General features: G+C 40.0%; 1 protein-coding gene across 4 annotated transcripts; it reads right to left on the reverse strand.

The window, feature by feature from the left end:
* Positions 1–4,643: 4,643 nt before the first annotated feature.
* Positions 4,644–20,491, reverse strand: NPY1R (neuropeptide Y receptor Y1). 4 transcript variants are annotated; one of them, XR_005292809.2, is made up of 5 exons: positions 20,215–20,491; positions 14,854–15,702; positions 14,184–14,726; positions 8,700–8,774; positions 4,644–7,579 (listed from the first exon to the last, which is right to left on the reverse strand). XR_005292809.2 is itself a non-coding variant. In XM_038400995.2 (3 exons), exons 2-3 carry the CDS (start codon positions 15,571–15,573, stop codon positions 14,268–14,270), a joined length of 1,179 nt encoding a protein of 392 aa, XP_038256923.1. In that variant the 5' UTR covers positions 15,574–15,702; positions 20,215–20,491; the 3' UTR covers positions 12,358–14,267. The 4 variants fall into 4 exon arrangements, 1 of the variants encoding a protein (XP_038256923.1); XR_006280884.1 differs by lacking the exon at positions 4,644–7,579 and having other exon boundaries at positions 8,384–8,774; XR_006280885.1 differs by lacking the exons at positions 4,644–7,579; positions 20,215–20,491 and adding an exon at positions 16,053–16,583 and having other exon boundaries at positions 8,384–8,774.
* Positions 20,492–23,273: the final 2,782 nt, after the last annotated feature.

The raw sequence follows: 23,273 nt of genomic DNA on the forward strand, positions 1-23,273 counted from the left end.
TACAAGTACGTTAGAGCCAGGATGTTTGAAATATAACAATGCATGTTATGTTTAGCTAGTTATATTACAAAATGTTCAAGCTAATCAAAGAAATTTCAGGCGCTTTCTGCTTCTATTGTCACACCCAAGCCCCCACCACCACCACCACCAAGGGGTCACCTGGGGGGATGCAGATCAGCATTGTATATTGCTAATGCTGTTGGGAAGAGTCAAAAATGTAAGTGGGGAGTGGAAGATTCTTTTGCAGGTTGTGAAAGGCCAAAGGCGGAAGGAGAAAGAGAGCAGAGAATGGGTTAATTCAACACTGCAACTAGCAAGCTCAGTCCAACAATAAGACACTGGCCCCAGTCCAAGGTCACGGCGCTAGATGAAAAATTATCTGACCCAGCCACAGCCAGCCATGAGAAAAGAAAAAGTACACTGAACAAGGGCTGCAGAGATGGAAAACACCGGTGAAACAATGATGGGGGGAGCAGAGCTTCACATCCCTGGAGCCGTTGTGTTTTGGGAAAGCGGAGAAGACCACAGAAAGCCGGTTTGGACTGGCACAAAGAGCACCAGGAACAGAGGTCGCAGAATGGAACAGCCCCAAAGGAGCCCAGGACTTAAAACCCTCCTGAGAGCTGGAGCAATTTGAGATCACAGCAGACCTTGGACGACCTGTGCACACAGGACAGAACTCCCGTCCACCCTTCTCCCTCTTCTTCTTACGTTACACCCAGGCCTGGCCAGCCTCAGGTAGTGTGGGTGTGAGTATGACAGTGGGTTAGGGCTTGGGGCACTAATGCTTTCTTCCTTCCTCTGAGTGATGTGGGGAGCACCCATCACTCTCCGCTGTCATTTTATTATTTTATCAATAAAGCTTTAAAACTTAGACACTTGATGTGTTCCGTCATTTCCTCCATTAACAATCCTGTGGTCTCAGCCTGATCATCTGATGCCTCAGGCAGATTGGTAACAGAAATCTGTCCCACTATCACTCAAAGACAAGCTAAATGTCAAGCAGATATCCCTCATTAGCCATAAAACCATGTTTATTACCCTTAGAGTGTCTTATCTAGACTAGGATACCTCACTCTCGTATAAATACCAGTTTGGTACAAATGTAATCCTTATCTCAAAAATACAAACCATGTAAAACATTCATGCTTTAAGAAAAGATCATGAAAAAGAATTTAAGGTTGGGTTATCAAAGCAGTAAATCTTCATGTAAAGTTGGCTTTTTCACCCTCCCTAGAACAACTTCTAAGTAAACATTCACAGAGAATTCCAGAAATATCTTACTGAAAATGAATTTTATAATAATTCTAAAAACATCATTCAGAAAAGCCTCTAGGAAAAACATATGTAGTTGGAAATGTTTTAAACCTTTGTTTATTTCTAATGTTGAAATGGAAAATCATTTTGAATGGCATATTTGCAAGTCTTTTACCTAAAGGCAAAGCACCTAACATAATTTCCTAACATCATTCCTACATAAATGGTAAAATGCTTTATTTACCAGTGATGCTTTCCTGGGGTCTCCAGAACTGTAAGTCACATTGTTACCTATCTGCCTCAGCAAAAGAGAGATTTGCTGGTGCTAAACTAAGTGTCAGCTCCCTGCCATCCCAGTTAGTTAATCAGCCAAACAAACTGCTTAGAATTCTGCTGGCCCACACTTTGCTTTGTAAACCTTGTTTACTTGTTGCTCTTCAGTTCCCATACTCCCTGGAAGAGCGATCCACTGCAGTGTCCAGCCCCTCTCACTGGACATTCACAGAAATTACAAAGACTGCTGTCTCCAAAGAGACAGTTTAGACACCAGCCTGTTACCTCAGCACACTTTACTGTTATATATTGCACTAAGATGAGCTTACAATAAAACCAGGACTAAATGTATTAATAAAGAAAAGAGATTCAAGTGATACTAAGCAAAGTTAAAAAATCAGAAAATTGTCATAAATAAAATAAAAGTATAATATGATTTCTAGTGGCTACAACTTTACAGGCTACAATCTTTGTCTAGGGTGTTTTTCTCACCTAAAGCCTCCTCTCAGAATCACAAGGCCTCCCTGGGTGAGGATCCAGCTTTCATGGATGCAAAGAGCACTGATCTCTTTGTTCCCTCAATGATGGACAACAAAATATCTTTTGTGCTTATAGTTCCCCCAAAATCATTATTAAGATATAGCTTATATCTTATATCCCAGAGACAAGACACCCCTATGTGGCCTTGGTTTCTCATGATGGTTTCACATCCCCCAGTCAACCTGACTTTTCCTGATGACTTACTTGCAAATGCGGCTTCTTTTGGTATTGTTTTCACAATGCTTCATTTATATTAGCGGCAGAGAGATAATTATCTTCCCTCCTGTCTGGAAGAAAACCTATTCTCTCTTTGTTTGCAAAAAGAAAAGGAGTACTTGTGGCACCTTAGAGACTAACAAATTTATTTGAGCATAAGCTTTCGTGAGCTACAGCTCATTTCATCAGATGCATTTGGTGGAAAATACAGTGGGGAGATTTATATACACACACAGAGAACATGAAACAATGGGTTTTATCATACACACTGTAAGGAGAGTGAGCACTTAAGACGAGCTATTACCAGCAGGAAGGAGGGGGGAAGGAGGAATACCTTTTGTGGTGATAATCAAGGTGGGCCACTTCCAGCAGTTAACAAGAACGTCTGAGGAACAGTGGGGGGTGGGTTGGGGGGGAGGAGAAATAACATGGGGAAATAGTTTTACTTTATGTAATGACTCATCCATTCCCAGTCTCTATTCAAGCCTAAGTTAATTGTATCCAGTTTGCAAATTAATTCCAATTCAGCAGTCTCTCGTTGGAGTCTGTTTTTGAAGTTTTTTTGTTGAAGGATAGCCACCCTCAGGTCTGTAATCGAGTGACCGGAGAGATTGAAGTGTTCCCCGACTGGTTTTTGAATGTTATAATTCTTGACGTCTGATTTGTGTCCATTTATTCTTTTACATAGAGATTGTCCAGTTTAACCAATGTACATGGCAGAGGGGCATTGCTGGCACATGATGGCATATATCACATTGGTAGATGCGCAGGTGAACGAGCCTCTGATAGTGTGGCTGATGTGATTAGGCCCCATGATGGTGTCCCCTAAATAGATATGTGGACAGAGTTGGCAACGGACTTTGTTGCAAGGATAGGTTCCTGGGTTAGTGGTTCTGTTGTGTGGTGTGTGGTTGCTGGTGAGTATTTGCTTCAGGTTGGGGGGCTGTCTGTAAGCAATCCAATGAAGTGAGCTGTAGCTCATGAAAGCTTATGCTCAAATAAATTTGTTAGTCTCTAAGGTGCCACACGTACTCCTTTTCTTTTTGTGAATACAGACTAACACGGCTGCTACTCTGAAACCTCCCTTTGTTTGGTTACAGATTTTAAAGCATAATATCAGTGAGTGTCCTTAATTTCTCATATAGTGTTAATACACACATTTCACAATGATATTAGTGACCAGGATATTACCAGCTTTCATTAAATACCTTACAAGTCAGTCTTTATAGATAAATACTATGACAGCAACGTGTTAGGTCTAGTCAGGCCTGAAAGAAGTTGCTGACACAGAGTAGTGAACCGCCAATAGACCTCAGTATCACTGTACCAGCATGTAATCTAATGATCTTGCTAAACCAATTAGTAATGTAAGAAGCCATTCAAGTATTGAATATTTATTTTAATGGGGATTTAATTATTGGCAGTGCTCAAGCCATATTAGGAAAATAAGAAGAATAATCTCTCAAAAATTGTTATGAAGACTCAACAACTTCTTTAAAAGCTATTTAAGATAAACACACTCTAAAAATCACTGAATTTTTGAAAAAACAGTTTTAAGAACCATAAGTTTTAAGTTTAAACTTAGAAGGAATATGGACTGCATAAAAAAGAGTTAAAATTCTAAACTTAAAGATGTCTGAGAATCTCCCACCACAAAGACAAAGGATCTATAACTGCCAAGAAAGAATTACAATCCCAATGCATACATGCATTAATAAATTATATATTCATAATATAAAGAGGCTTTTAAGGATAACCTACGAAAGTACTGAGCCAATGAACAGAAATCAACTTGGAGTCTAAACAAATCTGAAAGTGGCTTTTCTATAATTTCAAGCAAATAGGAAGTAGAATGGTATAAAACTCTGAAGTTACTCCCACACACACACACCCCCTCTGCTACCCTGCTTAAACAGCAAGCATGCCACAAGTCATCTTGTCCATCCCTACAAGTAAGCTACTACAGAGACCTAACAAGAACAGAGAGGACTAAAGAAGAAACCAATTCTTGGAAAAGCGCCCCTAAACTTTACCATGCATTGGTGAAAGAAAATTAACTAAAACACTGGATTAGATTTTAAAACTCTTGTAATAATTTTGTTTATCTATGGAAATTCTGTTGTAACTTAAAATACTAACAGTTTCTCCTGTTAATCAACACATGGTTAGACTATGTATTCCTGGAGAGGAGACAGGGGCCAACCATTGGCAAACCGAGAAATTGTAGATTTAAGATTCTTATTATTCATAATTGGCTTGTCTTGAAGATCCTTAAATGGCTTCCTCTAAGTAACTGATTTAAATATTTTCTTAGATTTCATAAGATTGTTTATTTTGCCCAATTATAAACTGGCTGGTTATTAATAACAATGAGAAAGGTATCACCTGCCCTTAAACACATTATTTTGTCCATACATAAACAATTTTAAGTATCTAGTTAGAAACTAAGAGTAAGTTGACAATAACTTTAGGAAACAATATACTTTGGTCTTAATTTACCAAATGAAGTACATCCTGATTTAACTTTTAAATGTGAAATCTCTTTTAAAAGTTCTCTACAAAGAAGCCTATAGAAGAGATTGTAAGAGAAGTAACCAGTTTATCAGTTGTGTTCTGTAATTTGTTTTGTATTGTTTAATGGTTTCTTTTCCTTTCTTTAATAATAAATAGCATGGTTAATAAGTGTGGTTATGTTGTATATCATGACATCCCCTAAGGTATGCAAAAGAACTTCTGTGACTAAAGTAGTGGGACTCACATCCCTGAGATAGTTTTATAAATAACCTTTATTAATTATTTCATCTTTTTATTTTGGTTTTCCTGGTTTGGCAGTCAGAGAAACACATACTAAGAGCTGGCCCACCATTTCTTGTTTCTCTGGACTAAATAGTTTTAGTATTTTTTAAAGTAAAACTACTTGGCTTGCAACAATTTAAAATTACCCCTTTCTACCCCACATAAGTATACAAGCTTATCCATTAGGTGAAAGATTTATAAAGCAAAAGGACCACATGTAAAGAATCTTAAAATAAAACGAGGAAGAGAAGGGAACATGTTAGTAGATACATTGTGTCTCCAAAATGAGAATCAGCCATCAAAACCCCAACAGCATTTCCACAGAAACAACCATCCTCATGGTCAATATATTGAAACACTTGTGGCATAAGAAATACTCAACATAGAAACCTGAGGCTCCTCCAAGAAACAGCTTTTCACAGACATCAACAATAAAAGTAAAAAAGAGCTACACCGCATCAGTGAGAATAAGAACAAGGGAGATTTAAGGTGGCCAGGGCTCTGCTCCTGCCATAAAATAGTTTGCCCTCACCCTGTAGAAGTGAAAGAAACTGAACTCAATGTTTTGCCAGTGTCAATGGCTGCACTGTAGAATATACTTTTCTGCTAATGCCAAAATGTTTTTTTTGCTTGGCCTTGGTAATGAGATCCAGGTAAACCTGAGATGGAAAGTCATAACAGGTTATCAGTTGTCTTGCCTGGCCGTTGTGAGGATCTCTCTTTTTTTTTTAAATGGTGTAACAGAGAAATTTAATTGTTAGAGGTCACTGCTTGGGCATGCTTTCCAATGCCCTGCCAACCATTTATATGACAGCTTGTTGGCCTCAATTAGTGCTTGATTCTGCCCTCAAATCTTCATATACATATTTCAAAAAATGCAATAATTAATGATTAACTGTTGTTCTGCTGTTTTTCTTTTTTCTGTCTTTCAAAATGTATGTTATATCTGATATACCTGTTCTTGTTTGAAGATCTCCAAAATTAGTAGTAGATTGACTGGACATTGGAGATTTCAGCATAAGTTACATCCATGCAACAATCTGAAACAGACATATCTGGCATACATTTCTGAGGGCAGTGTGGATCTGGGAAATCGGCCCATAGCCTGATATTCACATGGAAAATAAAGGGTGAACTGTGGAGTACAATTTGTTGTGATAAACAGGAATTCTCTGTGCTGAACTGATCCTGCCATGCCTGGGTTTACAAACACATAACACAGTATAAGGCCCATTCAGGAAAGCATCCCTTCCCAGAACAGAACTTAAGTGCAACATATTGACAGCCTTAACCCTGTACCTTCTTTAATTTTTTAGCTTACATAAGACCACTAGTGCTATTTTTTAACAAAAATGTCATTTAATATGTATCAGCATCAGCAACAGGCAAATTAGAGCATAAAAGATGTGAGTTGGTTATAGTTTTTTCCTTTCTTAAATTACATGACATCCCAAAACATTTGGACTTCAGTAAAACTTATGCAAAAAAGAACATATCTTCCTTTCAAACACACACTGGTAATGACTCGGGTACTTGTCTTTTTACTTTTGAGAGGCAAATACTGAATATCAAATAATTTAGACATGAAAAGAACATGGTAGATCGGTCATGATTTTGATCTATATCCTTTAGCCGAGAAAAAGACTGTCAATGCAACTTATCATTTGAGTATAATTTAGCATCTCCTCCCTCTACACCCCCTCCATCCAGCCAAATTCCTTTCAACTGAATAAATCAGAGGTGTTATCTGAGAGCACATTTTGTACTGTTATATATGCTGTAAAAATAAGAAAGTAAAATCCATATTTCTTATTTCTTCCATTCACTGCAAACCAACTGGTTAGAGTCTCTGCTGCTAAGAACTAGAAAAGGACCTGAAGAAAAGCCATGGATCAAAACATCCTCAGGCTTTGGACTCCAGATCCAACTCTAGATCCAAACTTTATGACTTGAACTTACCTGTATAAAAGGCTGAAACTAAACCCAAGAAGCAAATCCTTATGATATTTGGGACAGATCTGGGGCCCTGATTCAGTAGTCCATTCCTATTCAGCAAAGCAGTTAAGAAAATCTTTAACTTTAAGCATGTGCTTAAGTCCCATTGACCTCAGTTAGAGCGATTTGCTGAATCAGGGCCTTACTGAATAGGGCTGGATTTAAAGCATGTGCCCAAATGTTTTGCTGTATTGGGGCCTAGATACAGGTCAAGATCCAGACTTTGCTGGTAGAATTCATTCCTAGTAAAAACCCTGGTTATAAACAGAGTCAATATTTATCAAGAATTTTCTTCTTTTTAAAAAAAACTGATGTTAGAACAAGAGGTGGAATGGCAAGTTAGTTGTGGGAGGGTAATTTATTTTACTTAAAATGTTGACATTTTATATAGAAATTGATCATTTTTACTAGAAGCTGATCATACATCCTGAACTGGAATTAGCTGATATTCATCTTCCATGGCATCTTCAGCGTATGTCCCACCATGTCACTTCATGGAGTTCTGTAATAATTTTTAAGTAAAAATATTTATATACAGGATCAAGGTAGAAGGGCTCTGGTTCCTCCTCACTAACAATAGTAGTAGTAGTAGGATCTCAAGCAGCTTCTTTGTATTGGCGATTGAGCCTAATGGCTAGCTGAAAAGCTTTTGAACATCATTCAGCAAGGCATTTAAACACATGTTGAACCTTATGCTCAAGAGTTCCATTGACTTCAATGACGTGTAAGTGTCTCGCTGAATTGGGCCATTATCATAAGATAGCAGGATCAGCATTGGACACTCAAGCCACTGGCCTTCTGAATGGTCAGTCCTGAACATAATTAGCAAATATCTCAGGTCAGATGGGTCCAGTTATGTAGGAAATTTTTTTCCCCAGGTTTAAACATAATTTTCAGAGATAGATTCAAAGGGATTAAAAATCAGGGAAATTGTTTTAGTTTTTCTAATTGTAACCATAAAATACAGTCCTTAGTTAAAGGCCTCATACAAGATTACTTTCCATCACACCAACAGTAGGTGTTAGCCTAGAAACAAATAAATCAATGATTCCTTTTATATCTTCATGTAACCCTTCTTTATGAAGACACAACGGCTGTAGACCAGAATGCACAATAACAAGTATTTTGAAAATAAGGAATATGGAACTATTAATCTGAACACAGATAATTATTAACATGGTAACCACATATGGTAATATTTTATCTGCTATCAAACATAAAATACTGAATGTTAAAAAACAAAAGCAAAATGTTTGTTGCTGTGGGGACAGGAATCTAAGATAATGTAAATGACCAAACAAAGGGAGGCTATTAGATTTTTATTAAATAATTCAATGTATCATTTAAGGCTGTAGTTTGGATTTGTATGTACCGTACATAAATTAATAAGTAATAAGAATGCCATATTGATTCCTCTGTCTCGCTTTCTAAAACATTCTACCTGGCTGAAAGTCAGAACAAAAGCAATTTTCACAAAGTTTTGTCTAGAAGTCAGGATAGGTTGTGGGTTACAAGTGGACAGTACCACACAGTAAAAAAACTAATCTCAAAATTGTGTGATTGTTGCTTTGGTAAATGTGAAACTAAATGTGAAAATGTGGAATTCATGTGGACAACATTACCTTGGATGAATGGCTCTCATACAAGGGAACTTGGCTGGTACAGGATGAGGGAAGTAGCAGTACAGAGAAGGAAATCTGAAAATGAAGAACAGGATCAGTGATGTGCCAGGTGGTGGGGAGAGGGGCATCTCTTGCTAGTATTTGGGGACCCTGTTGTCAAAATATTGACATTAAAATGAAGGTGAATGTTAGGATAATCTATGAGGAAATATTTAAAAACCTGGATGTGGTTTGTCTTGAGAAAATAAGACTGAGGTGCAGGGGCAAATAGTCTCCACATATGTTAAGGGCTGTTATAACATGGACAGTGGTCAACTGTTCTCCATGTCCACTGAAGGTAAGACAAGAAGAGATTGGCTTAATCTGCTGCAAGAGAGATTTAGGTTATATATTAAGAAAAATGTTTTAACTATAAGGGTATTTAAGCTCTGGAACAAGCTTCCAAGGAAGGTTGTGGAATCCTATGATTGGAGGTTTTTAAGAACAGCTTAAATAAACACCTATCAGGGATGTTCTATGTTTTCTTGGTCTGACTCAGCATGAGGAGGATATACTAGATGACCTCCTAAGATCCCTTCCAGCCCTACATAAAAATACTCTGAAGAGTAAAGATTTTGCCTTTGAAATGCCCTAGCAGGTGTCAGGCATTTGCAAACACATTGTCCTAAATGCAGAACCTTCTCACACCCAAAATTCTCTCTACAATGTCTTCACTTCCCACCACCATTCCAAATAGCAAACTGTACTGTTAATATATGCTGTTCCTGCAAAATATACTGAGCTATATCCTAGGCTGAAGAGTACACAGCGCTTCTTGGGGAAGGAAGGGGGAAGAGTTCAAAGGTGACCTGATGTTGGGCTGGTTGTTCACCAGGCTGGCTCCCAGGTATAAGACATAAGACCAGCCATACTGACTCAGACCAATGGTCCATCTAGTCCAGTGTCCTAGCTTCTGACATTGGCCAATGCCAAGTGCTTCAGAAGGAATGAACAGAACAGGCAATGATCAAGTGATCCATCCCCTGCCATCCATTCCCAGCTTCCGGAAAACAGAGGCTAGGGACACTTCAGTGCATGACTTTGCATCCCTGCCCATCCTATCTAATAGCCATTGATGGACCTATCCTCCATGAACTTATCTAATTCTTTTTGAACCATGTTAAAGTCTTGGCCTTCACAACATCCTCCGGCAAAGAGTTCTACAGATTTACTGTGTATTGTGTGAAGAAATACTTCCTTTTGTTTGTTTTAAACCTGTTGCCTATTAATTTCATTTGGTGATCACAACTTCTTGTGTTATGAGAAGGAGTAAATAACACTTCCTTATTTATTTTCTCCACACCAGTCATGATTTTATAGACCTCTATCATATCCCCCTTAGTCATCTCTTTTTCAAGCTGAGAAGTCTCGGTCATATTATTCTCTGCTCATATGGCAGCTTTCCATCCCCCAATCATTTTGTTGCCCTTTTCTGTACCTTTTTCAATTCCGAGATATCTTTTTTTCCAGATGGGGTGACCAGATCTGCATGCAATATTCAAGATGTGGTTGTACTATGGATTTATATAGAGGCAATATGATATTTTCTGTCTTATTATCTATCCCTTTCCTAGTGATTCCGAACATTCTGTTAGATTTTTTGATTGCTACTGCACATTGAGTGGATGTTTTCAGAGAACTATCCACAATGACTCCAAGATCTCTTTCTTGAGTGGTAACAGCTAATAATATAGACTTCATCATTTTATATGTATAGTTGGGATTATGTTTTCCAATGTGCATTACTTTGCATTTATCAACACTGAATTTCATCTGCTATTTTGTTGCCCAGACACCCAGTTTTGAGAGATCCTTTTGTAGGTCTTCACTGTCTGCCTGGGACTTAACTATCTTGAGTAGTTTTGTATCATCTGCAAATTTTGCCACCTCACTGTTTATCCCCTTTTTTTTCAGATCATTTATAAATATGTTGGACAGTACTAGTCCCACTACAGATCCCTGGGGGAAACCACTACTTACCTTGCACCATTCTGAAAACTTACCATTTATTCCTACCCTTTGTTTCCTAGCTTTTAAACAGTTACTGACCAATGAGAGGACCTTCCTTCTTAGAATCATAGAATCATAGAATCATAGAATATCAGGGTTGGAAGGGACCCCAGAAGGTCATCTAGTCCAACCCCCTGCTCAAAGCAGGACCAAGTCCCAGTTAAATCATCCCAGCTAGGGCTTTGTCAAGCCTGACCTTAAAAACCTCTAAGGAAGGAGATTCTACCACCTCCCTAGGTAACGCATTCCAGTGTTTCACCACCCTCTTAGTGAAAAAGTTTTTCCTAATATCCAATCTAAACCTCCCCCATTGCAACTTGAGACCATTACTCCTCGTTCTGTCATCTGCTACCATTGAGAACAGTCTAGAGCCATCCTCTTTGAAACCCCCTTTCAGGTAGTTGAAAGCAGCTATCAAATCCCCCCTCATTCTTCTCTTCTGCAGACTAAACAATCCCAGCTCCCTCAGCCTCTCCTCATAAGTCATGTGCTCTAGACCCCTAATCATTTTTGTTGCCCTTCGTTGTACTCTTTCCAATTTATCCACATCCTTCCTGTAGTGTGGGGCCCAAAACTGGACACAGTACTCCAGATGAGGCCTCACCAGTGTCGAATAGAGGGGAACGATCACGTCCCTCGATCTGCTCGCTATGCCCCTACTTATACAACCCAAAATGCCATTGGCCTTCTTGGCAACAAGGGCACACTGCTGACTCATATCCAGCTTCTCGTCCACTGTCACCCCTAGGTCCTTTTCCGCAGAACTGCTGCCGAGCCATTCGGTCCCTAGTCTGTAGCGGTGCAGGTGTATCTTATCCCATGATAGCTTTCTTTGCTTAAGAGCCTTTGGTGAGGTATTCTGTCAAAGGCTTTCTGGAAATGTAAATAGACTATATGCCCTGGAACCCCTTGCCCACATGCTTTTTTTACCCCCTCAAAGAATTCTAGTAGATTGCTAGAACAGTTATAAGGCAGCTGTCACTTATACACACTGACAACAGTCTCAAGAGGCTGTTACAGTCATCAGAGATTGCTTTGCTTTGTTCATAAGTCCTACACCAACCACAAGGAAGGGTTGGCATAGGAGCTGTTACCTCCATAGGTGCTGGAACTAGGTGTGCTGGGGGTGCTACCGCACCCCCTGGCTTGAAGTGGTTTCCATCATATACAAGGTTTGCAGTTTGGTTCAGTGGCTCTCGGCACCCCCACTATAAAAATTGTTCCAGCACCCCGGGTTACCCCACTTTCCTATTTGCATCACAGGCAATAATAGCTTTAGAGTTGCTTTGCGCTAGTGGAGCCAAACACAGAGGAAACTGTATAAACATCTCCTGCAGGTACATGAATATGTTAGTTTGCCAAATACTTTTGTCTCCTGCCTTCTGTATGGTTACAAGAAAGTGTTTTTCTTTAAATGGGAAAAATAAGGATGGATTTGCCAGTCCTGCTCTGTTTCTCCCTGTGAAAATGTTTACCTCTGATTCATGGCATTTATCACAGAAGAAAGGGGAAATATTAATAGAAGCCCATTGTTAAACTATTAGCAATGTCTTACCAGAGATGACCACAGAAAAAAGGAAAAACATACAAAACACGAAAGTGGCCAAACTCCGAAAACAAAATTTTCTCTTCTGGATACAATATATATGTACAGTAGTTGTCTCATTATTCTCATCGCCCTCATAATAACATTCCCAAATTTTAAGAAATGATCCTAACATAAAGAAATACATGAAATTATAATAGTACAAGGACACACTGTTACCTTAACATTCTATATAACACATTATTTATAAGACTGCACAAGGCACAAAATTATTTTTTGACTTTTGAACACTGTCAAAATAAAATATTTTCATATCTTAATCATCTATTCCTATCAAATTTTGAGTATATTAAATTCAACATTATACTTAGAGATCCTTTATGTTTAGAGATGCCAGGCCTAATTTCCATGTGTGCTATATTTACATTACACCTACTTTTAGGCCCTTCTGTACTGCCAAAATAGTTTCAAGGGATCTTAGTGTAAACAAGAATCAGGCCTATTCTTTGTATTAAACAAGCTGATTACTTATATAGGCACTGACTTAGACAGAAAAGTAATTTATGTCATAGATTCTCAGCTAATTAATATTGTTGTAGTTCCATTTACTTCAGTGGAGCTATGTAGATTTTCATCAGCAGAGGATCAAGCCCTGTATGCCTATATTCTGGAGATTTATAGTTGAGAAACCTTTTAACAAATGTAATAATTCAGAGAACTGTATTGTTGACATTTGGGCAAATAATGAGTGGCCTCCACAGGTGAAAACACCATTGATCAACAGATGAAATGGGTGTATGACAATCAAATGTGCCAACAAAAATTTCAAGCCAAATTATGCCCTCCTTTACAATGGTGGAAATCTGGATCAACTCCTTCTTTGTGTTGGAGAAAGTTCAGAAATACATCATTGTATCTGATGGAAGAATACAGCTCTACATTATTAATATAGACTAGTAAAGTAATTACTATTAAAATTTCAGATAGCCAGGACCACCATATATTTTTACTAGTGGACCTGATGTTCGAAGTATTCTTTGAGGGTGAAATTCCACCCTGTGCAGAGGGCTGGCTCTTAAACACCACTTAGGTCCTCAAAAAGGGTGTAAGTAGGATTTAAATGGCGTGTATGTCTTGGGTTAGAGGCAAACTTCATGCTAACAGTCCAATTCCTTCAGATGTTAGCAAATGAAAATGTTAAATTTTGGTGTTTAAATGAAAAAAATGTTCACATTATTAAATCTAGCTGTAATATGTTAGGATCAAATTCAAAAACAGGATTCAGAGCCAAATTCTGCTAAAAGTTACACTGGTGAAAAGCTGGAGTATCTCCATTGCACTCAGTGGAATTACTCTGGATTTTCACTAGTGTACATAAGAACAGAAATTAGCCCTTCGTTCTTTCTTTGATCCTAATTGATTAAAGCACAAATTATCTCTATCAACAATGCATATGAATGTCACCATTTAATTTAATCTGTGGCTTTGTGAGAGAGTCATTCTTGTCTGGTTATTCCAGCAAATGGGGTTTTATTTAATACTGCTCTAAAACTGGATTTAAAACAATAAAACTCTTCAAATCAGAGTGATCTAATTTTATGCCAGACTAGATGTCTTCTTTAGTGATAGTCTCATTCAGACCACTATTGTTTCCAATGCTGAAAAAATATTCCTTTTTGATAAATACAATAGATAAATCTTAGTGCAGACATGCATAACTGTGCAACAAAAGACAGCTGATGAAAACCCTAAATAGAAGCAGGTCCAACAATGTCTTATAGTGTGATTCAAATATAACTACTGTGAATATTAAATCAGCAATCGGGGAAATGCACAGCATATCATTTCAAAGTGACACAAGAGTTCCTTAAAAAAAGAAAAATCATTACCCATTTTGTTACAAGTTTGTGCTTTTCCTTTGCCCATATCACCTGTGACCACACTGACAACACTTTGGGTTGGATGTGGGGGGGTTATATTTTTTCATCATAATCATTATTTATTTTTTTAAATGCTACTGGGCTTGCTTGCTTCAAAGAGGTCTTTGAAATATCTGTTTGCATGGTGGACATGGCTATAGTCTCATAATCATCATCCCTGGAGCGAAAATCACAAAAATGAAATAAAAACTGCAAGTCCCTCTGGAAGTTCTTGTTGAGGAATCCATAAAAGATAGGGTTCACACAGGTAGAGATCATGGCTGTGAGGTGACAAATCAAGAACAATACATTGTGGCTGCAGGTGGCAACCGGTAGAATTTCATGATTCCAGTCAAATACAATATTAAAAATGGTAAGAGGTAGCCAGCAGACTGAAAATGCAACCACAATAGAGATCAGCATGATGTTGATCCTTTTGGTTTCAGTGGATCTGTATTTATTGTCTCGCATCTTGTCCATCATGTTGTTCCTTCGTTTTAAGCGTATGTATATCTGCAGAAAACAAAATTCAACAACAACAAAGAAAAATATAGAATCATTTAGCCCAGAGGCAATTCTTTACAAGGACAAACAAATCAGACAGAAATAAGGAGAGATCATAAAATAGATTCTCTCTTACCTTTAAGTAGCAAATAAATATAAAACAAAGTGGTCCAAAGTACTGTATCACCAACAGAGCTGTGGTATAAGAAAGCCTGATAGTGTCCAAAGGGAACAAGTCCAAGCACACGTATTTGTCCTTATATTCATCGATTGTTATATTTTTGAAGGGTTCATCAGTTAATACATGATAAACAAGGAAAGGCAAGGAGGAAGCCACGGCTAGAATCCAGATGACAGCAACCCCTAGGTAAGCATGTCTGTTATTCGGCCTCCATCCTCGAGGGTTGATGATCAGCTGATGGCGTTCAATCGCGATGAGGACCAAAGAGAAAACCGAGACTGTGATTGAGACACACTGCACAAAAGGATTCAGCTTGCACATGGCCTCCCCGAAAATCCAGTGGTCCATTAAAGTGTATACAAAGGTGAAGGGGAGACACATGATGGTCATTAGAAGGTCTGAGAAGGAAAGGTTGACAATAAGGATGTTGGTAACATTGCGCATCTCCTTCTGTTTTAAGATGATGATAATTAAGGCCAGATTTCCAGAGATGCCAAGAATGAACACAGCCCCATAAACCAGAGCCAAGGTGAAGACCATGGCCAATGGCATGTGGCAATCTTCATCTTGGAAGTGTATGATTCTGGAATTCTTCTCTGAAAAGTTCAGATGGATAGACTGATTCCCAGCAGAGGAAAGAAATGATGTGTTCATATTGTTGAAACTTGCGTCCATGCCCTGCACTGATCTCGACTGCACTGAGTTTCTTCCGGATGGTTTCAGAAGCTCAAAATGTTCTCATCACTCAAGCAGCAGGATCTCACCAAAAGCTGTCACTTCGTTTCCTTGAGAACCTTGTACAATCTGCAAAGGGAAAAGAGCACATGTGTTTATTTTTAATCATTTTAATCGCGCGATAATTTTATGGTGCTAAGAAGGCGGATATGAGCATGGAGAGAGACTGCCCCTTCTTTCGGCAGAACAGGGTATGTGATTCCTTGTTCATAACCCTCGAAACAGACCAAGTGGTCTCAGACATTAAGCAAGCTCCCCACAACAGAGCAGGTTTTACAGACTACCCTACATCAAACACTGTCATGAGGACCCCGTACAAGCAATGCCAGTGGAATATTCTCCACCATTTCAAATGCTTATCCAGCTCGGGACAGCATCCACCCAACTGACTTAGAAATACAGCCAGCAGTGCCACTCACTCTGGAGCAGAGAGCACCAAGGAAGGTGAGAAGAAGACTTGCCCGTAAGCAGAACAGACGACCCGAGAAGAATTTTAATCAGCACCACGGACAGACCAAAAAGCAAGCCGAGATTCAGCACGCGAAAGAGCAGGACAATGAGTATCTGTAATCCCGAGCAGAGCTGTCCTGCTGCGAATAGACTCCAACGGAGAAGTCACTTCCCTGCGCCCTGCATCCCGAGCCTTAAATACTCAATGAAGAATATAGGCTTATTTCTCTCTTATATGACTTGACAGCACATGGAGCTGGAAGAGTTTCCCAGCTGGTGGGTTGCACCCAACGCTAGGAAGCAGACGAGTCCTTTAGACATACGCATGAGAATGCATTAGGAGGAGGGCGCTTGATCACGGGGGAAGGACACGTATGGTCTTAACTTATGCTAAATATAACCGAAAGTATAACGGGGACGATCGTTTCAGAGGCAGAACAGAAGCAGACGTACATTGTCCTTCTAGTTTCATGTCACGCGTTTGCCAGCCAGGATGAAGAACTGTCGAAAGGGGGATTGGTACAATGTGGGTGGGCCAACGCAAATCAGGACTTCCACAATCTTTCCCTTGAATGTAATTGCCTCTCCAGACTTGGTGACATGAGCTCTTTCTCTGAGTGTGCCAGCGTGAGACCGCTTTGTACAGATGAGAACTGTACTTGATGTACTTGGAGTGTACAGATGAGAACGAGCGCATGCTGATGACAAACTAGAAAGTGAAGATGTAGGTATAGATGTCAGGGTCGTAATGGAGGCAAGGCGGAATTTTTGTTCGTATAAGCGACTCTGGCTATAAGAGAAGGCTAGACGGAGAAGACGACAGTGTTAATGGATTCTGTGTCCTCTCCATTCTGGGGCTTCAGAGGAAAAAAAGGGATCGCTCCCAAACCTACAGCCCTCAACCATACGCACCTCTCACCCTTCCCAGGCATCAATAATTTTCAGTCGAATTGTTCCCCCAAAGCTTTTTTAAAATAGAACCTTTGTAGGTTTCCGTGGTTAACTATCTTCGCCATAGGGCTGTGGGATTTAGGAGGAGATTTATTCACTGCGAAATAGCGGCGTAAGCAGTTCTGCGAAATGCCTGGCCCCTTACTCTGCCATTACTGTGATCTTAATCCTACACTTCTCCACGTGCAAAAGGAAGCTGTATCACTAAAACTGAGGGAGGAAGAAAGGGGGGGGTTAATGGATCCTAATCTAGGCTAGGAGAGTACATGTGCGCACAATGTTTATAATCGCTCTCCAGATTGTGGAAATCCACCATGCCGAGAATGTAAATAGAGACTGGAAGGCGAATTACCAAAATTAAGGTCTAGATCCCGCGCCCCTTACTCAGCGGAAATTCTTTACTGGAGAGGATGAGAAGTTTTGCCGCAATAGGAAGTGCGGGATACAGTAGAAAGAAAGAAAGAAAGAAAGAAAGAAAGAAAGAAAGAAAGAAAGAAAGAAAGAAAGAAAGAAAGAAAGAAAGAAAGAAAGAAAGAAAGAAAGAAAAGCTCCATTATGTTACAAAATATTTACAAGAGAGAGCGAGAACCGTTGCCGGTAGTTCACTATCAAAACAAATTGCATCTAACACACGACAATAATGTCGTTGAAAAAGTGAGCTCAGTTTACGACCGATTGAACCTTTAACCCTTACATTGTTTTTAATATGTTTCTTATGATCTATTATGTTGTTTTCTCAAATTGTCATGTGTTTAATGGCATCTCTCTTATTTTAACAAAGCTATTCAGCTATAAAATAACAAAGGACAAGCCCAATCTGACATGAGTAAACAGTGATGAAAAATTTACTGCAAAACATAGTTCCTTACCTAATCGATTTTCTACAGTTGACCGACTGGTGACTAACATGCCGCTGACATTGGATCAAAGACAAATCAGCAACTCTGATCACTTTAATCTCAGACAGAATTGCTATCTAGCAGAGAAGAACAAAGGGCGGGGGAAGGAAAGAAAATTTAAAAAGCAAAAATTAAACAGTTTGCAAAAAAAGAGGGGGGAGAGCGATCAATATTTACCTATGCAACACAAATAGATATGCTTAAATAAGCCCCTCCTTCGCAAAAGCTGCAGGCTATTAAATCACAGAAACTCAGGCATGTGTGTTGGGGGGAGGGGAAAGAAGTCAACAAGAAACTGACACACCTCTGCTACAACCTGCAGTTAGCAACGGTCTTGTCGAATCTGGAATTTTCCCTTTGCCAAATCTCAGACACTCTGTTTACAATGCTGTATGCTTAACCTCAGGTGAGAGCTGGAGGAGGGAGTATTGCCAGTTTACGCCATGTTAATGGTTCCTGAATCACCGCTCCATAATGTCGTTGTCACAAATGTGCTCTTCAATGAGTCTGAAAGCCGCCGAAGCATATATTGCTGAAATCCACTTTATGTTAAGATACCTCCAGGGGGTGAAGTTACCTTAAATGACAGCCGGCATAAATAATAACTGCAAACACCCTAGTAACCACAAACACCGAGATTTAGATAAATCTGCAGAGGAGGGAGGTTTTCCTCCCACCAGGGAACTGGCCTTACTTCTGCTTGATATATGCTAGGATTCAGATCCCGTACTCTTCACTCAGATAGACCTGAACACTTTGCCAGAGTGAGGACTGCAGGATTGGGCCCGAGATATTCAACAGAAGATGACAAAAGTGAACGAGGCTCACGCATAAATTAAATCGCAAGCTCAGCTCAGCTGGCTTTGCATTCCATTTCTGCAACGGATTCTTTACAACCATTATTAGCACTACATTCACATTTCAAATCGCTAATTAATGTAGCCAGGCTTTGGTGATTTACATCTACTGGCCAAAGTTTGACTACTTTGATTTTTTCCAGGTAGCTTAATAGCAGACGTCCATCTACCTCAGTGTTATCGCTTAATAATATCTTTACCACATAGCTTCATCCAGTCTGTCTAATCTCCCCGGTCTATTTTAGGATTTGAAATGCAGCCTGTCATCGTGGTATGTAAGGCCCCTAGCCAAACTGCTTTCGTCGTATTTTGTGTTTTAACAGAAAACTGTCTGTGCTGAAAGACAGTAGCACTCCCAAGAAGCAGAAGCTGTATTTAGAAGTATTTAGTGCCAGCAATGAGGACTTCATGAATTATCTACTCCCAGTAGTGTGACTTTGCCGTGACCTGCTGAAAGACAAGACTGGTTTTGCTGTAAACATTAACTACATTTTCATGTCAACAGCAGAGATCATACAACTCCAAGCACGCTGGGACTTCAGTGGGTTTCCTGGGGTGGAGGTACAGGCTGGGGGAATGTGTTCTCTCCTCCCCGTTCTCCAATCAAGAAAGAGACTGGGATAATAAACTCAGCCACAGACTCAGACCTCGCTGCAGGACCTGGGTCGGTGTCACTTTTCTTTTTGTGGCGCTACAACGGCTCTAAAGGGAAAATGCCGATGCTCCTTATTCTCGATAGAGAAGCCACCGGAGCCTCCAACCCCCAAATCGCCCTCTGGGATCGGATTAAAGGAAACTCTGTTTGCTGCGCGATTGTGACTCCCTCTCTCCTCATCTCTCCAGCAGGGATTGCATGAAGATAGGTAGCAGATGAAGTTGACAGTGAGCGCGCTTGTCTTTCCCTGACAGCTCATCAGCTGGAGAAGACACCGGGTTGCCCTCTCTGTGCTCAGGCTCCCCCCGCCTTTAAAAAAAAAAGGGATACCCGGAGAGGCTAACCTGTGCTTCTAGGGGTGGGGATGGAGAAATTAAAGGTAGGCAGAAAAAGCACACAGCCCTGCAACCCAACCCACCCTCCCCCTCCTCGGGATCACACAGACCTCCCCTGCTCTCTCCACGGTTTTGATCCGAAGTTTGATGCTAAGGGATAAAAAGCTGTCACAATGCAAGGCAAGGTGACGGGAAATACCCTGTAAAAACTCCAGCCGCTCACAGGGAAGCATACCATACTGTGAGCCCGGACCGACAGGTAACATACCCAAGAGAGACTCCGGACGGTCAGGGATACACCTCTGAATACACCCCTCTCAGCTACACCTGTTCTGTCACCCTAATGAGCCGCACAAACATCCGCTTAAAAAGCACGCGCGCATACCACAAATAAAAATAAAATAAAAACCAGGGAAACCACAAAAGGAACCCACCTTGTAACTGATCTTATTTCCCCCCGTTCCTTGATTTGGTCAGGGTTTGAGCAAAAGAGTGGATGGAGAACAAGGAGCCAGGCGATGTGGAAAACATCCACTGGTATTCCTCCAGCTCTGATCCTAAAGATGGGTGAGGAGAGCAGGAGACACCCCCTTAAAGCTGAACTCCACCTTATCCCAGTATCACATGATGTTGTTCTATTGAGCAGATCCTGAAGATCCCAGTGCAAGCACATCACCATTAAATTATACATCTGGGGGTGAGTTGCCTAGTAATTCTGAAATAAATGCAATTAAGTATTGAAACAAAAGGGGAGGGGGGTTGCACTGAGAAGAACTTGGGAGGGGAAGCAGTTTGAAATTGCTCTTACAGATTAAACATTGCAACATTTTGTTTGCAAGCCAGTGCCACCTTGTGGCCAAAGTTAAAATATTATATAAGAGCTGGCTGGAGATGGGGCTGGTAACATGGATTGTGTCAGTTATAAAGTGTTCTGTTGCTGCTTTAAAGCAGCACAACTGGTCTCCACTTTGTTTTGCTCTTGAAAAGTGATTGAACTGATAAGGAGTCCCAAATGTAAACATGTCCAGTTTCTTTACATTTTGAAATACTAAGAAAGCTAAATGTTTTCTTTAAAGTAGAAACAAGTCAACTAACCAACCACCAAACCGCAAGGAACTGTAACTAGTACTCCTTAGATTCAGTCAATGTATGATTTCCTGCAGGTACATTTCACAGCTGTATGTAGTCCTGCTTTGCCCTAACTCAGCATTTCTCAGATTTTGGTCTGTTGGGCCTTCCTGCATGCTGGAACATTGTGAGAACTCATCAGTGGGATGGTTGGGGAATTGCGAAGAGAAATAGGCCATGAAAGGGTAGAACTATCCTCATAATATGATACGCAGAAGGGAAAGTTGGAGAACCATTGCTCTATGCAGCTCCTGCAAGTATTGTAAAAACTCCAAGTTTGACCAGATATTTGAATACAGGATGCACATGGCTAGTTCTGCTCACCTTTCCCACTTCTCACCCCATGAACTCAACAACAAAGCAGTGCTACTTAAGGGTTGTAGTAGTAGCGTGCAAGCCTCAGAACCTGGAATGTTTTAGGACCCAGTGGAGAGTCTCAGAAAAGTCATAAAATTAAACTTGTATTTAATAAAAAAAAAATCACTACAACTACCATGTAACTTGCAAACACTGGCGAGTTTCACTGAAGTCTGGAATGACTAGAAAGCTGAGACCCAGGGTTTTCCAGTGATTTAAATTTATTTTCAAAACGTAAGTCATTGCAAATGTAGCTGCATTAGGATGGCACTCTGTAATTTTTGTATGACTTGCCTTGTCAAAAAATGTCGGGTGATGATTATTATTATGTTATCATCATTACAGTAGTAATTTCATTACGTTAATTAATACAATATTACCAGTAAATGGGAGGCCTGGCTTAGTGCAAGAAGAAATCTGGTACCGGTACTGAGGCTTGTGGCTAAGCTGCACCTACAACTATATAACTGCCAGGAGCCACCATGTCTCTCAACTGAGCAGAGTAGGGCTATGCCAGTATTTAGACAGGGAAGCCCAGCTGTTGAAGGGGACATTAGTGCTGGCATTCCCTAGATAGTGCTTTTCTCTCTGAGACAATGGCCCCTTCAGGATCTGTAAACTGAGGGTCTGACTGCTCACCTGGTCATTGAAGAGCCTGTGACACTATTCATAAGAATGGTCAGTGCAATTTTACAGATTTTTTTAAAAGGAGTGAGAGAGTTGCCAGCTTGAAATGGAAGGGATCAGTTTCTTCTATCTTTCCCTTGTTCCTCCTGCACCAGAAGGCTCCCACTGCTTAACTGCTTCCCTACAAGGCTCACGCCCACCATCCCCCACCTTATGGTTATTTTAAAAAATAAATGTAAGTTTTATTGTGTCCTGCACAACCCCAGCACTTTGACTACCAACAGGTGCCAGAGGCATGGGATAAGCCTATTTACACATTCCTAGTTCTGAGTAGTGGTGTTAGAGAAATTACATTTGTCTTATCTAAAAAAAATCCCAGCAGTTTCAATTGTATGAGAGACTCTTTGCTTCTTGTTTTCCAGTCTTATACTGTATATTGTTACTGTCAGCTGCAATGTTTCACCTCCGAGGTAGCTGCATTTCAGTGGTACAGGAAGTAATCTGTAATACTTTGTTTCTATTGAACCTTCCATCCAAGGATCTCAGTGTACTTTATAAACGTGGATGAACCAATCCTCACACCATCTCTTTTGTAGTTGGTGACTATTAGTATCTTTATTTTATACATGAGAAAACTGAAGCCGACAGAGATTAAAGATTGGCTCCTGCAATGACTGAGTGCTGTGAACTCACAATGAAGTCAATGCAATGGCAGTTCCTGATCCCACCATCATGCTAGTGGGTGCAAGTTTACAAGGCCCTTAAAGGGTTGCCCACTATCACACAGCAAGTTTACAACAGAATTGGCAACAGAACTCAGAATCCTTGAGTCCCAGTCCTGAGTTTTAACTACAAAGCCACCCTTCATCCCATTCCCATATCTACCATACCATGGTGTGTCCAGGTTTAATTAAATAAGATTTGTGCAGTACTTTGGAAGTCCCAAAATATCATTCATTGGAGTATAGTCCCAAAGGCCTATAGTCCCAAAACTGGTGTTACTGCTTCCCGTGTGTTAAGAACCATTGAGTTAGAGCTGTAGTTCTTAACTTTTGTGCCCTACGATATCTTTCAAAGGCAGCTTGTATTGCTAAAACTCTTGTCCTGTCTCACTTCACACTCCCCGCCCCCAAGCTTACTCTTTTGTCATCTCCACATGCTATTTTATTAATTAAATTTAGACTGTAAACTCTACTGGACAGGGACTATTGCTTTCCTCGTTGAAACACCTATTACACATTTGGGACACTAAAAAAACCAAAAACAGTAATAATCAGGACTCACCTTATAAAGCAGAGATGTTTTCTTTTCAAACTCATAATATGTGTTGTAAAGTAAATGTTCCATAATATATAGACATAGTATACTTTCCTTATGAAAT

Source organism: Dermochelys coriacea, chromosome 4, assembly GCF_009764565.3.
Source record: "Dermochelys coriacea isolate rDerCor1 chromosome 4, rDerCor1.pri.v4, whole genome shotgun sequence".
Taxonomy (NCBI): Eukaryota; Metazoa; Chordata; order Testudines; family Dermochelyidae; genus Dermochelys; species Dermochelys coriacea.

Coding starts and splice junctions, on each gene's coding strand:
- NPY1R (XM_038400995.2), bottom strand. CDS start 15,573: ATGGACGCAAGTTTCAACAATATGAACACATCATTTCTTTCCTCTGCT. Junction 14,727..14,853: donor TATTTATTTGCTACTTAAAG/GTAAGAGAGAAT, acceptor TGTTTTCTGCAG/ATATACATACGCTTAAAACG.